The sequence below is a fragment of the Anolis sagrei genome, chromosome 4 (genome assembly GCF_037176765.1).
Source record: "Anolis sagrei isolate rAnoSag1 chromosome 4, rAnoSag1.mat, whole genome shotgun sequence".
In the NCBI taxonomy this organism is placed as follows: domain Eukaryota; kingdom Metazoa; phylum Chordata; class Lepidosauria; order Squamata; family Dactyloidae; genus Anolis; species Anolis sagrei.
The window spans coordinates 85,669,691-85,682,551 of NC_090024.1; the positions used below are offsets into that span (position 1 = coordinate 85,669,691).

Sequence of the window (12,861 nt, forward strand, 5' to 3'; positions counted from 1 at the left end):
TGTTTTGCTTATATAATTTGTCATTTAAAGTGCAAGGCCTGGTTCTACAGTTCAGAAGACTAATATGACCTCAGACAACAGATTTTGGAGGATCACTGAAAAGCAGTCACTCTTTTTTATTATCTCGGTGCTGCATACAGGGGGCAGCTGATGGGGACACTTCACAATCACCCTTGCAGCGGTTTTCAGGGTGCCTGCTCCACCATGCACCATGACTGGTTAGGCAAAAGGCAAATGCATAAGTGTCTGGGAACTTGTTTTTCAAAGGGCCTTGTATAAGTGGATCCCCTTCCTTTCCCCTTCTTCTCTTTCCCTCATCAGGGAAAAACTCAGTAGATGCTGGGCATGTGACTAGTGACTTCATCCCACAGAACAGGTTAAGTGTTTGGGAGAGTAGGTTTACCATACAGCTCAGGCATACTCCATTTTGAAGTTAAATGGGTGATTTTCCTACTTCCATCACACACTAGCAAACTATTCATTTATTCAGGAGTTTACAGTTGATTGGCCATCACATTGTAGAGAGTTGTTCCTGCCCACTGTCCCTCCCCAGTTTTCTTTGTGAAAAGAAACACCGCCTCTCCTGGACTATTTTGTTCCTGGGTTATAAATGTCATTTTCCAATTGCTTCTATCATAAACACGTGAGGAAAGCTTATTGAACTGCAAAAACTTTGTCTTTGCAGGAGGGAAATCCTCCTGCACATTTTTCTCTCGTTTCTCAGTGACTGAATATCTTGTAGAGTCTCCACCAATTTAGCATAGTTTGTGGGCACAAAAACAAAGTTTCTGGAGCACAGTTTATGGAGGGAGGCAGGCAGGGAGGAAGGCAAACCCCCAGAAAGTGCATGAGATAGAAAGGAACAAACCCTCCTCTGTCGATCTTCCCTCCTCTGTGAGCGAAAGATAATGGTGGAGCTTTTTCTCTATGGGGCATTTCAGCTCCTCTCACAAATTGCATAACTGTAGCATTTTAAACCTGAGAACAATGAATACCATCACATGACAGAATTGGCCATTTTGCCCATTTCTGTCTGGATAATTTGCAAAAAAAATCACTTGCCAACCAGCTTAGAAAGCGACTGACCAGATTTTATTTATTTATTTACTTTGTTTTATATCCCGCCAGGCATGTAGCCGGGGGGGGGGGCTCGGGGGGCTTCAGCCCCCCCCCCCCCGAAATTCTCATGGTGGTTCGCGAAAAGGCCTTACTGGTGCATTATTTAAACTGTTATGTTTATTAATATCATGATTTGATCACCATTCTCAATATATCCCATATGTATGGGGGTATTGGGGTAATGATACAAAAGGTTTGCTAGGCTAGACCCTCTTCCACTCAGACTCAGCCCCCCCCCCGAAACTCAGCCCCCCCGAAACCCCCCCTGAAAATTTTTTAGCCCCCCCCCCCGAAACGAAATCCTGGCTACGGGCCTGTATCCCGCCCTCTCTCCCTCGTAGAGGGACTCAAATATCCCTTTGCAACCCTTTTTAAATGCCATGACATCTCTTGAATCCTATATCATGTGATGAACACAGTAGGTTGCTGTTTCTTAAGGAGGTGGCTCAGTGCTATTTAATATATGTCATGAAGTGGCAGTTCTCTATTTGCAATGGCGACTGAGGGCAGCCAGCAGCAAAAAGGTTCAGATTTTGGAGGATTTTAGATTTCTCGGTAAGGGAGATTCAATCCGCATATACATATGAATTTTTTAAAATCATTATGGCTTTCTTTAGCCCTTTCTTTGGCCAGTGAAAAGTTGCCACACATATGTGTCTTTTTTTTTATTTGTCTGAACGGCAACATGTAACTATCAAAGTTCTGTTTGGTACAGTAATGACTTCTTATGCTATGACCTATTTTTGACAACAGATTAGGGTCTCACCCTGAAACCCCTTCAGGTTTTCCTGCTGCATACTTATCCCAGGGTTCACAAGAAGTCGATTTTCTAATTAGAAACCAGTAGTTAATCCAGCCAAAAGCTTTTCAATGAGAGCTGTGATTTATTTGGCAAGAACAGCAGCTTGGTGTTAACATAATTACAAGGTACAGAGCAAGGAAACTTTTCTACCCGGCCCCCACTGATTTGTTTCAAATTGCTGGGAGGAAATGTATTGCTCACTAATAGCGATCCATTTAGTCATTAGTCAGCAAAACTCTTACTTCATCCAACCTTACCTCAAGCAAACTTAGACAAGAAAAATCTTTCTTTTTTTCTTGTTGGGCTAATCACAGTGAGCCTATTTTTTTCTCCATACACCAGTTATTCAGAAGGAATTATACTTAAATGAATGGAATTATGGGGATGTAAAACTGGAATAAATCCTTGAAATTTGATGTCTAAGGTTTCTTGTAAAAAATAGGTCAAATTTTCTCTCTAGGACATTATAATTAGTGAATGAATGTTGGTAGTTTGAGGCTGAACCACATGAACATTTTGATGTGATAGGGAATCTACAAAGAACAGGTTTTGAGTGTATAGCATAATGTGAGAATAGCATGTTGAGACTTTCCAGTTTTGTACTGTCAACCAAATCATGAAAGAACAAATGAATTCAACATGTGCCAGTAGTAGGACAATCACATAAGCTATGGTGCATGTTAGCCAGGGTTTGCTGCTGTAACTGCAACTCATCCTCTAAATCAGTGGCTCTCAACTTGTGGGTCCCTAGGTGTTTTGGCCTACGATTCCCAGAAATCCCAGCCAGCTGTTAGGATTTCTAGGTGTTGAAGGCCACAACATTTGGGGGCCCACAGGTAGAGAAACACTGCTCTAGATCAGTGGCTCCCAACCTTTGATCCTCCAGGTGTTTTGGACTTCAGGTCTCACAGCTGGTAAACTGGCTGGAATTTCTGGTACCCTACTGGAGTACCAAAGGTTGGGAACCACTACTCTAGACATCTAAGCATACTACAGATTATTCCCCTCCCCTTTCTAATTTGTTTCTGTCTCTTTCCTCACAACCCATATTTTTGTTACTGTTTAAGGTTATATACTGGGAACAATCCATAAGTTCAAATGTCACATCAATACATGATTAAAACTAAATGTCACATCAACACATGATTAAAACTGAAGTCAACAGGCTTCAGATTGTGGTTGAGGGCTGGTTAATAGATACCTCCCTATAGTTCCTAGTCTTCTCTGAAGGCTGTGATAGGCCTTCAAAAGCTACTTAGGCTACAATTAAGCATAAGTAGCTTTTTGTTGATGACTTTTTGCACTCTATTACCATTACTAACTAGCAACTATTTCAGCAGGGAAGTGATGAAGTAGTACATATCACATCTCAACTGGCTGTTTGTGAAACTTGAACTTTTTATATGAATATATATTATGTGGATATTGTTGCAAATAATCTATTTTTCCTTTAGATTAATGCTAAAGATGATGAGGGTGTGATTGTCGGGTCATGGTCCAATGTTTATGATTATGGAGTTGCACCATCAGCTTGGACTGGAAGTGTGGACATCTTGTTGGAGTATCATAGTTCCAGAGAACCAGTACGATATGGCCAATGCTGGGTCTTTGCAGGAGTGTTCAACACATGTAAGTGTGAGATGCAATATGGAGCCAACAATTGTGTTCTGTTATTCTAGGACATTGTCATTCTAGTGCTTTAAAAAAATGAAATGACTCAAAGATAGGTCTATCCTTTCTGATAGTTAAAATCATTAATTGGCATTGAATAACATCATAATCTCAATTTAAAATATAAGAAAAAATATTTTGGTTTCAATTGAAATTGCGGCTCCAGAATTTAATATCATTGTCACCAAAATTGCTATTTTAATGCACAGCAAAGCTAAAATTGGGCAATATGGAGAAAGAGCACTTCGACTTTCACTCTAAGCCAGTACCTGCAAAAACCAACATAGCTTTTGATTCACCAAGTTTTCCTTATCATAGGAACTGCCAGCCAAAGTAACAGAATGGGAGAAGAATCTACAGTGACATTATGTCACATATTAGGCAGTATTTTATTAGTGGCATGCAGTGCTGTAAGATGACCTTATGCCTGAAAAACACTTAATATCTAAATGTCTCTTTTGGTTTAATGAAGAAGATGGTATTTCCTTCATCTCTCCATAGTGATTAAATCCCTTGCTCCTTGTACTTATCACAGTCACGGCAACCTATTTTGGTACTGATGAGAGCAATAGGAGATTGGAAGGGTGGGTGATTGTGTTCCTGTGGGCAGATACAAGGCTGTAGGCCAGTGGTTCCCACCCTTTTTGACTAAGGACCACTTTGACCAGGGACCACTCTCCATCAATAGTACCAAAAAGGTTACGAATAAATTTCTGGTCAAATTTAGATTCGGTTTGGTTATTTGGGGTGCTGATTCAGAAAATTGCATTGGATAGATCACATCAACTCTAGTTTTTGATACAGAACATATGACATCCAGTAGTCGCCATCTGCTCGCCCACAGAAAACCATATTTAATAAGCCTTGGCACTATAAGAGGGCTTTGCAAGACCAATTACTCTTGTTGCAATTGTGTAATAATGTTGAGGCCCTAGACCATATTTTAGTTCTTGCAGATCACTGGTGGTCCATGGACCACAGGTAGGGAACCATTGCTGTAGGCAATCCCAGAACACTAGAGACACAAAGTGATCACATCCTTGAATTCTAACCTTACTTTCCTGTTAATATATATAGAATGTAGCTTTGAGCCTTACAAATACCTTGTTAAATAGGAGACTACAGCTGAAAGAGAATGGAATACCTAAAGTTACCTAGTGAACATTCTAGCAAAACAAAACAAAAAAGAACTCCAGTGCTTTGTCCCACATTTGATAAATGAAGATAAGAACATGATATAACATTCTTGAAGCTGAAATGAGCTCTGAGCTTGTTGCTGAAACATAAATAATGACACTCCAATATTTAAAATAAAGATGAGGCACTTTAGATATTAAGTGTTTTGAGCATTTTGAGAACAGATTCAAATCTCCACTTGCCCATGGAAACCTACTGGGTGACCTTGGGAAAGCCACACTCTCTCAGCCTCAAAGAAGAGCAAAGCCAAGCCCCCTCTGAACAAATCTTGCCAAGAAAACCTCATGATATATTCAATGTCGGGTTTTCATAAGTTGCCGATTACTTGGCAGTCACAGAACAACAAAAACTCCCAATGCCATTAGACTGCAACCCATAGTAGTTTTAGCAAGGATTCTCAAAGGTGAAAGATCATAGGAATTGTGACCCTCCAGATGTTGTTGAATTACATCTCCACCATTTCTGCCTCACAACTATCAGTATCCATTATTCCCATCTATTCTGTTTAAAGTAAGTATTAGATGGCTGAAATCTGATATAGAATGCTGGAAATCCTTCTTCTGTTGTAAAATGACTTGGTTAAGACAAATATCCAAGACACTAGCTTGGTGGGTTTACAAAAAATCAAGATATTAGACTATACAGCTCTTTTTGGACATATAATACGTTATGTGGAAGAGAATCAAGATAACTGAGTATATCCCAGTTGGCAGAACTCCAGTGCAAATCTAACTTCCCCTTCATATTCATGCCAATATTAGTACATATTGCCAACTATTAAAACATGTCTGCTTCTTGACTAATCTGTCTTCCCTTTCTGTGATATGTAAACACACATTGATAGTGTATTTTGACACTGAAGCAGGCAAAATCCTGATTTGCCAGAAACCATCCCAATTAACCCATTATCCTTCCAATTTTCAGCTGCTTTAAAAATGTCCCAGTTTGTGTCCTTTCCTCCTGCTTTTCCTCTTTGTCCTCAGCATATCTCAGTTGCTGCAAATTGAAATTACAGTGTGAAAGTGGATTGTACACAGTTAACTTGGGAGGTGGGGGGGGGGGGACAACAGAAGAAACAGAATTTTGCAGCATCAGGCAAAAGTATGCTGCTGTAGCCTCTCATAGCTTGTCCGTCCTTTCTCATTACTAACTTTTGCCATCTTGACTAAAGTCTGTTGTTCTTTGGTCACATCGGTCCCAATTTTCATCAGTGAAATATTGCAGAGTGTGCCTTACACACAAATAATCATGCAAATCGAATGAAAGTTCAGTCACTTAAGTCAGTAAGAGAGTCTTGTTCACATCTACAACCACAACATGACAAGATAAATTTACATAAATACTGCAAGAGTATGTTAAAGTAAAGGTCTAACAATGTACTGAAATATCACAGCTATCTGCAAAGAAATTCACATATTATCCTGTTGATTCTGTACATCTTTCACACTTCAAGCAATCATACTCAGCTTGTTGCCCTCAGTAACAGTGATACTGTGCTGAAGGGAACAAGAAAAGGAGAAATATATAACTCTGATATATGAACCGGGGGTGGGGGTGGGGGTGGGGGTGGGGGTTAGTTAAGGCAAACTACCAGCCTGTTGCTTTCCAGTTGTTTTAGAGTACAACTTCTACAATTCTCAACTACACTACTGAGATAAATGGAAGTTTTTGACCAAAACACCTGGGCTTATGAGTCGTACTACAACCATGTAAATCTTGGCTGGATGTATTTACTAGGCTTGTTTGATTAGAAAAATGGTTCAAAACTCGTTTCAGATGTAGGGGGCGGCGGTGGTTAGATTCTAAAGTCAGTTCCGATTTTCACAGAAAAAAAAATGTTCAAAACTTTTTGAAACTTCCAAGACTTCCGAATCTTTTTGTTAATAGTTTGAAAGTGTTGTTTCCTGTTTCATTGGGTGGTCTTTACTTTGAAAGTAGTTGTCTTACTCCAGGAGCAGGGAAAAGCTTAAAATTGGCTTCTCTGGCTTGAGCCAGAAGCGGGGAAAGCAAAGGGAGGAAATTCAGCCTTCCCCGGTTTAAAACTGGCTTCTCTGGCTTGAGCTGAGGCCAGGGACCAGAATAATTTCTGACTCACTTCCTGAGGTGGAAGAGAAATTGTGAGACTAGCTTCGGAAGGTCAAAGGGACTTCCGGTTTCCTAAAAAAGTTCAAAATTGCTTCAAAAATGTAATTTTTCTGAATTATGAAGATTCTGACTGGACCTAACCATGCCTGATATTTACGTGTCTGAAAAAACTGAGAATTTGAGTGAAGATGGCAGCAAGTTGAAAGAGAACAAGCTAGAAGTGGTAACTTGCAGACACAGAGAGATATTTCATTGTCACTCTTAGTTACAAATTGCTAACACCAAGAGAAGGCAGCAGATTTGGGAACTTTACATCATCCGGTGGTGCTGGATCTGCCCTCTGGCACCATCTGATCTCAGAGTCTAATGCTGTGACTTTTCCTTCTGACTCTGACTTGATGTTCCTCTGGCACGGGATGCAGGAAACTATCTTACATTAGTTCACACCTAAGAATGAAGACCAGTTGAGTCTTCCATCATATCTATACATCAAGATGTCAAGATGCAAACATCTGCTCATCAACTTCTAATATTGTCAAGTGGAAAGACTGGACTACAGCCATAATCTAGGCTGTGTGTTCTCTGGATTAGGCCCATGCAGTGGTGGATACAACCCATCCACATTGCACACTACTTTTTTAAAACCCAACATGGTTTTAAACAACAATGAACTTCTCAGCATTAAAAATCACACCACATATACATTAATGAATAACAATTCCATTTCAGCAAAACTCTAGGGAGAGACTACACAGCCTACCAATAAAATCCACATCCATTGGCAATCACATTAATCTTTGAAAACACACATTTGGTGTTTAATATGTGCATATCTTTAATCAATTACATCTAGTTTTAATTTTCAGCTATTTGGGCTTCTTACACTTTACAGTTGCAACACTTTCGCTTACCAAGGTTACCATATTGAATATTTTGGGACAGTCATCTGTTAAAAATGCTAAAACATTCTGAAAAAGAAGGAGCAAAGCCATTAATCTTGAAATTGTCAGCTGAATTATTTCCAGTGAGTCCTGATGATTCGTGTGGTAGAAGTCTGGGAGGGCATTTGAATTAAGCTTAATCAATAGATGCATATAGTATTGAATGCATCCAGATAATTTGTCATCGGACAATTAAAATGAATGTGCAATGTTACTAGTCTGCATAAAGCACAATAGCCACTTCCAGACTCCACAATATTGATGATTGAAGGATGGTCATTGAACTTAGTAGAATCTTTAAGGGATCTTAGTGTAGTTTCTAATATTCTACTAAACTCCGCAAACTATTGAGCTGTCTTACACGTAAGATAGTCAGTGTCATTGTAGATGCAAGGCTAATTTGCCCATAATGGCCATTTTGTGTTACAATGTCCTTGCTTACTTGCTGTTATGTGGCTTCCAATCAGTTTTGGCTCGTGACAACATTATTTAAGGGTTTGTTTGTCCAGATTTCTTCAGAGGAGATTTCCTTTCTCATAGGTTAAGAGAGGGTGATTTGCCCAAGATCACTCAGTGAATTTCCATGGCCAAACCCTGATTTCCCAATTTATATCTCAAGAGAAAAATGTGAGGGATCAATTTTCTGTCTGTCTAGCCAGCTAGCCACCCATTCATCCATCTGGTTATAAAAAGCAACATTTAATGAAGATGTAACTGATTATATGGTATCTAATTGACTGCTCCCATTGCTTAGGGAAGAACATGCAGCCTTTGAAGAATTAATGGCTGACATCTCTCAGTAATAGATCTTCATTCGCATAGCTGGAAAGAAACCATTGTCTGTAGTTTTGGAGCCATTATACCTAGTGGTTTCCACATGAGTTGATACATTTCTTGATTTTAGTATAAACTTTAAAGAAAATATCCAAAATCCTCAAATAGGCTCCCAACCCTGGATGGCTCATTTATTCAGATTAAAACCTAGAACAAATTATTTAGGTTGCTGTGAGTTTTCTGGGCTGTATTGTCATGTTCCAGAAGCATTCACTACTATTGTTTCACCCAATCTATGGCAGGCATCCTCAGACGTTCTGAGGCCTGTTGGAAACTAGGCAAGTGGGGTTTATATATCTGTGGAATGTCCCGGGTGGGAGAAAGAAATCTTGTCTGTTGTCTTCTCTGTATGGACTGACATGGTGGTTGTTGGAGTGATCCAGCATTTCTGTGTTCTCATATAATATGCTGTGTCCAGGTGGGTTCATCAAATGCTCTGCTATGGCTGACTTTTCTGGTTAAATTAGTCTGCAGTGCCTTTCATGTTCCTCAATTCACGTTTGGACACTGTGTTTGGTGGTCCCTATGTAGACTTGTCCACATCTGAATGGTGTACAGTACACCCCTGCAGAGGTGAGAGGACCCCTCTTGTCCTTTGCTCAATGTAGCATTTGCTGGATTTCCTTAGTGGATCTGTAATAGTAGTAGTAGTAGTAGTAGTAGTAGTAAATTGAGAGTCAAATTGACAAAGAAAAAACATGGATGTGGCTCACAAATGCAACTTTGAAAAAGGAGATGGAAGGCCTGATTCTGGCAGTCCAAGAACAAGCCATTAGAACCAATGCCATCAAAGCCAGAATTGAAAAGTCCACGACACATCCCAAATGTAGACTCTGTAAGGAAGCAGATGAAACGATAGATCACATCCTTAGCTGCTGCAAGAAGATTGCGCAGACAGACTATAAGCAGAGGCATAACACCGTTGCTCAGATGGTGGGATCACAAGTCTGAAAAAGTTACAGAGAATGAACCCATCAAGTTACTCTGGGACTTCCGAATTCAAACTGACAGAGTTTTGGAGCATAATACTCCTGACCTCACAATCATGTTAAAAAACAAAGTATGGATTGTCGATGTTGCAATCCCAGGTGACAGCAGGAGGGAAGAGAAACAACTGGAAAAGCTGACACAATATGAGGATTTAAAGGTCGAACTGCAAAGACTGTAGCACAAACCAGTAAAGGTGGTCCCAGTGGTGATCGGCACACTGGGTGCAGTACCTAAAGACCTTGGCCTGCACTTAAACACAATCGGCACTGACAAAATTACTATCTGCCAGCTGCAGAAGGCCACCTTACTGGGATTTGCATGCATTATTCACTGATACATCACACAGTCCTAGACACTTGGGAAGTGTCCGACGTGTGAGCCAATACAACAGCCAGCAGAGTGTCTGCTGTGGACTCATATTGTTGTGTGTCAAATAATAATAATAGTTAACATTTTAAACATAACATTTGTGGAAGATGCATGCATCCATCCTAGGAAGATGATCATCTAGTACAGTGATGGGCAACCTTTTGAGCTTGGTGTGTCAAAATTTGCCAAAACCCTGACCATAATTTGGGTGGGGTGTCAACTTCGAGAAAAAAATTAACGTAATTTTGCAATATTTATAGTTTAAATAAGAAAAATGTATATTCCATGCTGAGTTATGAGTGAACAATGCTCAAACATGTAGATGTTAAATTTGTGGAGCCTTTTATAAATTTAAGGATGGAATTAGATTGGCTCTTATAAGGTGTACTTCTCTGTATGCAGCCGCGTGTCATCAAAAATAGCCATGTGTGTCAGTGCTGACATGCGTGTCATAGGTTCACCATCACGAATCTAGTATAAGCATAATGAGAAATACATTCTTTTCATAGTCTGTATCTTACCTTTATTGTCTGAGGCTTTATCAGCTAGGAATAAAGTTATCATACACACATCTGTCGGAGGCTAACACTGAACTTTGTCTTTCCTGAGCTAATTTTATAGCCTCTATCTGCTCAATCAAATCAAAGATATTTAGTAGCTTCCTCTAACATAAACAATATTTTTCTAGTTAATCAGATCAGATCTTACTAACCTTTACTCCATCAGGTAATACCTGGAGGCCAGTGGTTCTTGCTTGCTTGTCTTCCATCAGATTGCATTAGCCATCTGATACTAGTAACCCTCTGGTTCATTAAAATCATTTGTTTTGGTTCTCTTTCAAGCCATTGCTCCCTTTATAATTTTGTTTATAGTTAGGTTGGCTTTCTGCCCAGAATCAGTCAGTGCCTATGTCCTTGGTATTTCACAAACAACTTATTTTATAAAGATGCTTACTCAGGCTTCAGGGGTTTAAACTTTGCAAAATGTAACCCGGGCTAGCACTCAGCCTGTAACATGAGAGCCATCTGTCACCATTTCTTCCCGGTTATAGATAAAAATTTTGCTACTGGAGGTCTGTTAACAAGAGATGCCAGGCGTTACCTAGGAGGTTGCATACACTATGGAAGTTTCTACAGCAGATATTAGATAACAACACTAAGCAAGGACAAATGGCGCATTGAAGACATATTTGCGTGATCTCTAAATGAGAAAGTATTTGGCAAAGAGAGAACCAGTATGGTATCGTGGTTTGAGTGTTGGACTAGGACTCTAGGGGCCCCTTCCACACAGCTGTATAAAATCCACATTGAACTGGATTATATGACAGTGTGGACTCAGATAATCCAGTTCAAAGCAGATATTGTGGATTATCAGCCTTGATATTCTGGGTTATAAGGCTGTGGGGAAGGGTTGTTTGAACCTCCACTTTGCCATGGAAACTCACTGGATGATCTTGAGCAAGTCACATTCTCTCAGCCTTAGAGGAAGGCAATGACAAACTTCCTCTGAACAAATCAAAGAAAACCCTGAGATAGAGTCTTAGGACTCTTCCACACAGTTATATAACCCATAATATCAATGCAGGTAATAATAATAATAATAATAATAATAATAATAATAATAATAATAGCAATATCTGTTTTGAACTGAGTTATCTGAGTCCACATTGCCATATAATCCAGTTCAAAGCAGATAATGTGGGATTTTATACAGCTGTGTGGAAGGCATCTTAAAGTTACCAGAAGTTAGGATGAATTGAAGGAACATAACAACAGCAAACTTGACAAAGAGCCTTCAATGAAGATTTTACCTGTTCAGCAGTTTCATACATAATAGGTCATCCTTCAAGTACCTTAATCAAAGGTCACTGAAGATTTAAAAAGTCAAGTCTAGTACTGACTCATGCCCAGAAAATAACTGGGAGACAATGAAGCACTTTCAAATATTGTATAAGCATACAAGCCAACCTAAATTAGATATGATGATGTGGCTTGCCTCGGGCCCTTAGTTAAAACACTCTGCTAGTAACCTTTCTTTTGCATATAACCTAATAATTTTGTGCCAGCTTCTTTCCTTGTTAAAATATCAAAAAATAAAATAAAACAATCTACCAAAATTAATAGTCTAGGCTGGCAAAAGAACTCCATTATTCTGGAAAGGTAGATTGAAAAATATAACTTATTTTAATGTATGCTGTATTAGACAAATCAGATTGCATAGATACATCATTCAGTCTATTTTTATATTGCAATTTTTCCATCATGAATAACACACTTCTGATATATGGCTGAGAAAATCCATTCGTTAGGAGTAAACATTCTGTCCTCTTAATCCAAAATATTTTTCCTCGCCAGTTCCCATGCTCTGCAGTCTCCATTTGTATTATTATTGTTTGGAAATAATCTAAAAGGCAAAAATGTGGGAATTTAAAAATTATTTTAGCCAACCATTACAGTCATGTTATGTGCCCATCTATTTTAAGAAGGTGTGTGTGTGTGTGTGTTTTCCTATGGAGAAAACAAGACAGGACCAGAGCACTGGGCAAGGATTAGTATGTAGTTGGACAAAGTTCTAGTAGTTGGTAGCAACATCTTTAGTTAAAAGAGCCAGCTAACAGTTAATAGAAAATACTTATGTTTGAGCTTAGGGCCCTTCCACACAGCTCTATATCCCAGAATATCAAGGCAGAAAATCCCACAATATTTGCTTTGAACTGGGTTATCTGAGTCTACACATAGATAATGTGGGATTTTCTGCCTTAGTATTCTGGGATAATGGGCTGTAAGAAAGGGTCCTTAGAGAACTACTGCCAGTTAAGATTGACAATATCAATATTTTTAAGGCACCGGATCC

At 39.3% G+C, this 12,861-nt stretch overlaps 1 protein-coding gene across 1 annotated transcript in view; it reads left to right on the forward strand.

Annotated features, from left to right (window-relative positions):
• The window catches only part of F13A1 (coagulation factor XIII A chain), a 127,259-nt gene that overhangs the window by 53,187 nt on the left and 61,211 nt on the right, over positions 1–12,861 (forward strand). The window contains exon 7 of the mRNA XM_060774776.2: positions 3,376–3,550. Coding sequence (XP_060630759.2) covers positions 3,376–3,550 — 175 coding nt within the window. The remainder of the gene's footprint in view (positions 1–3,375; positions 3,551–12,861) is intronic.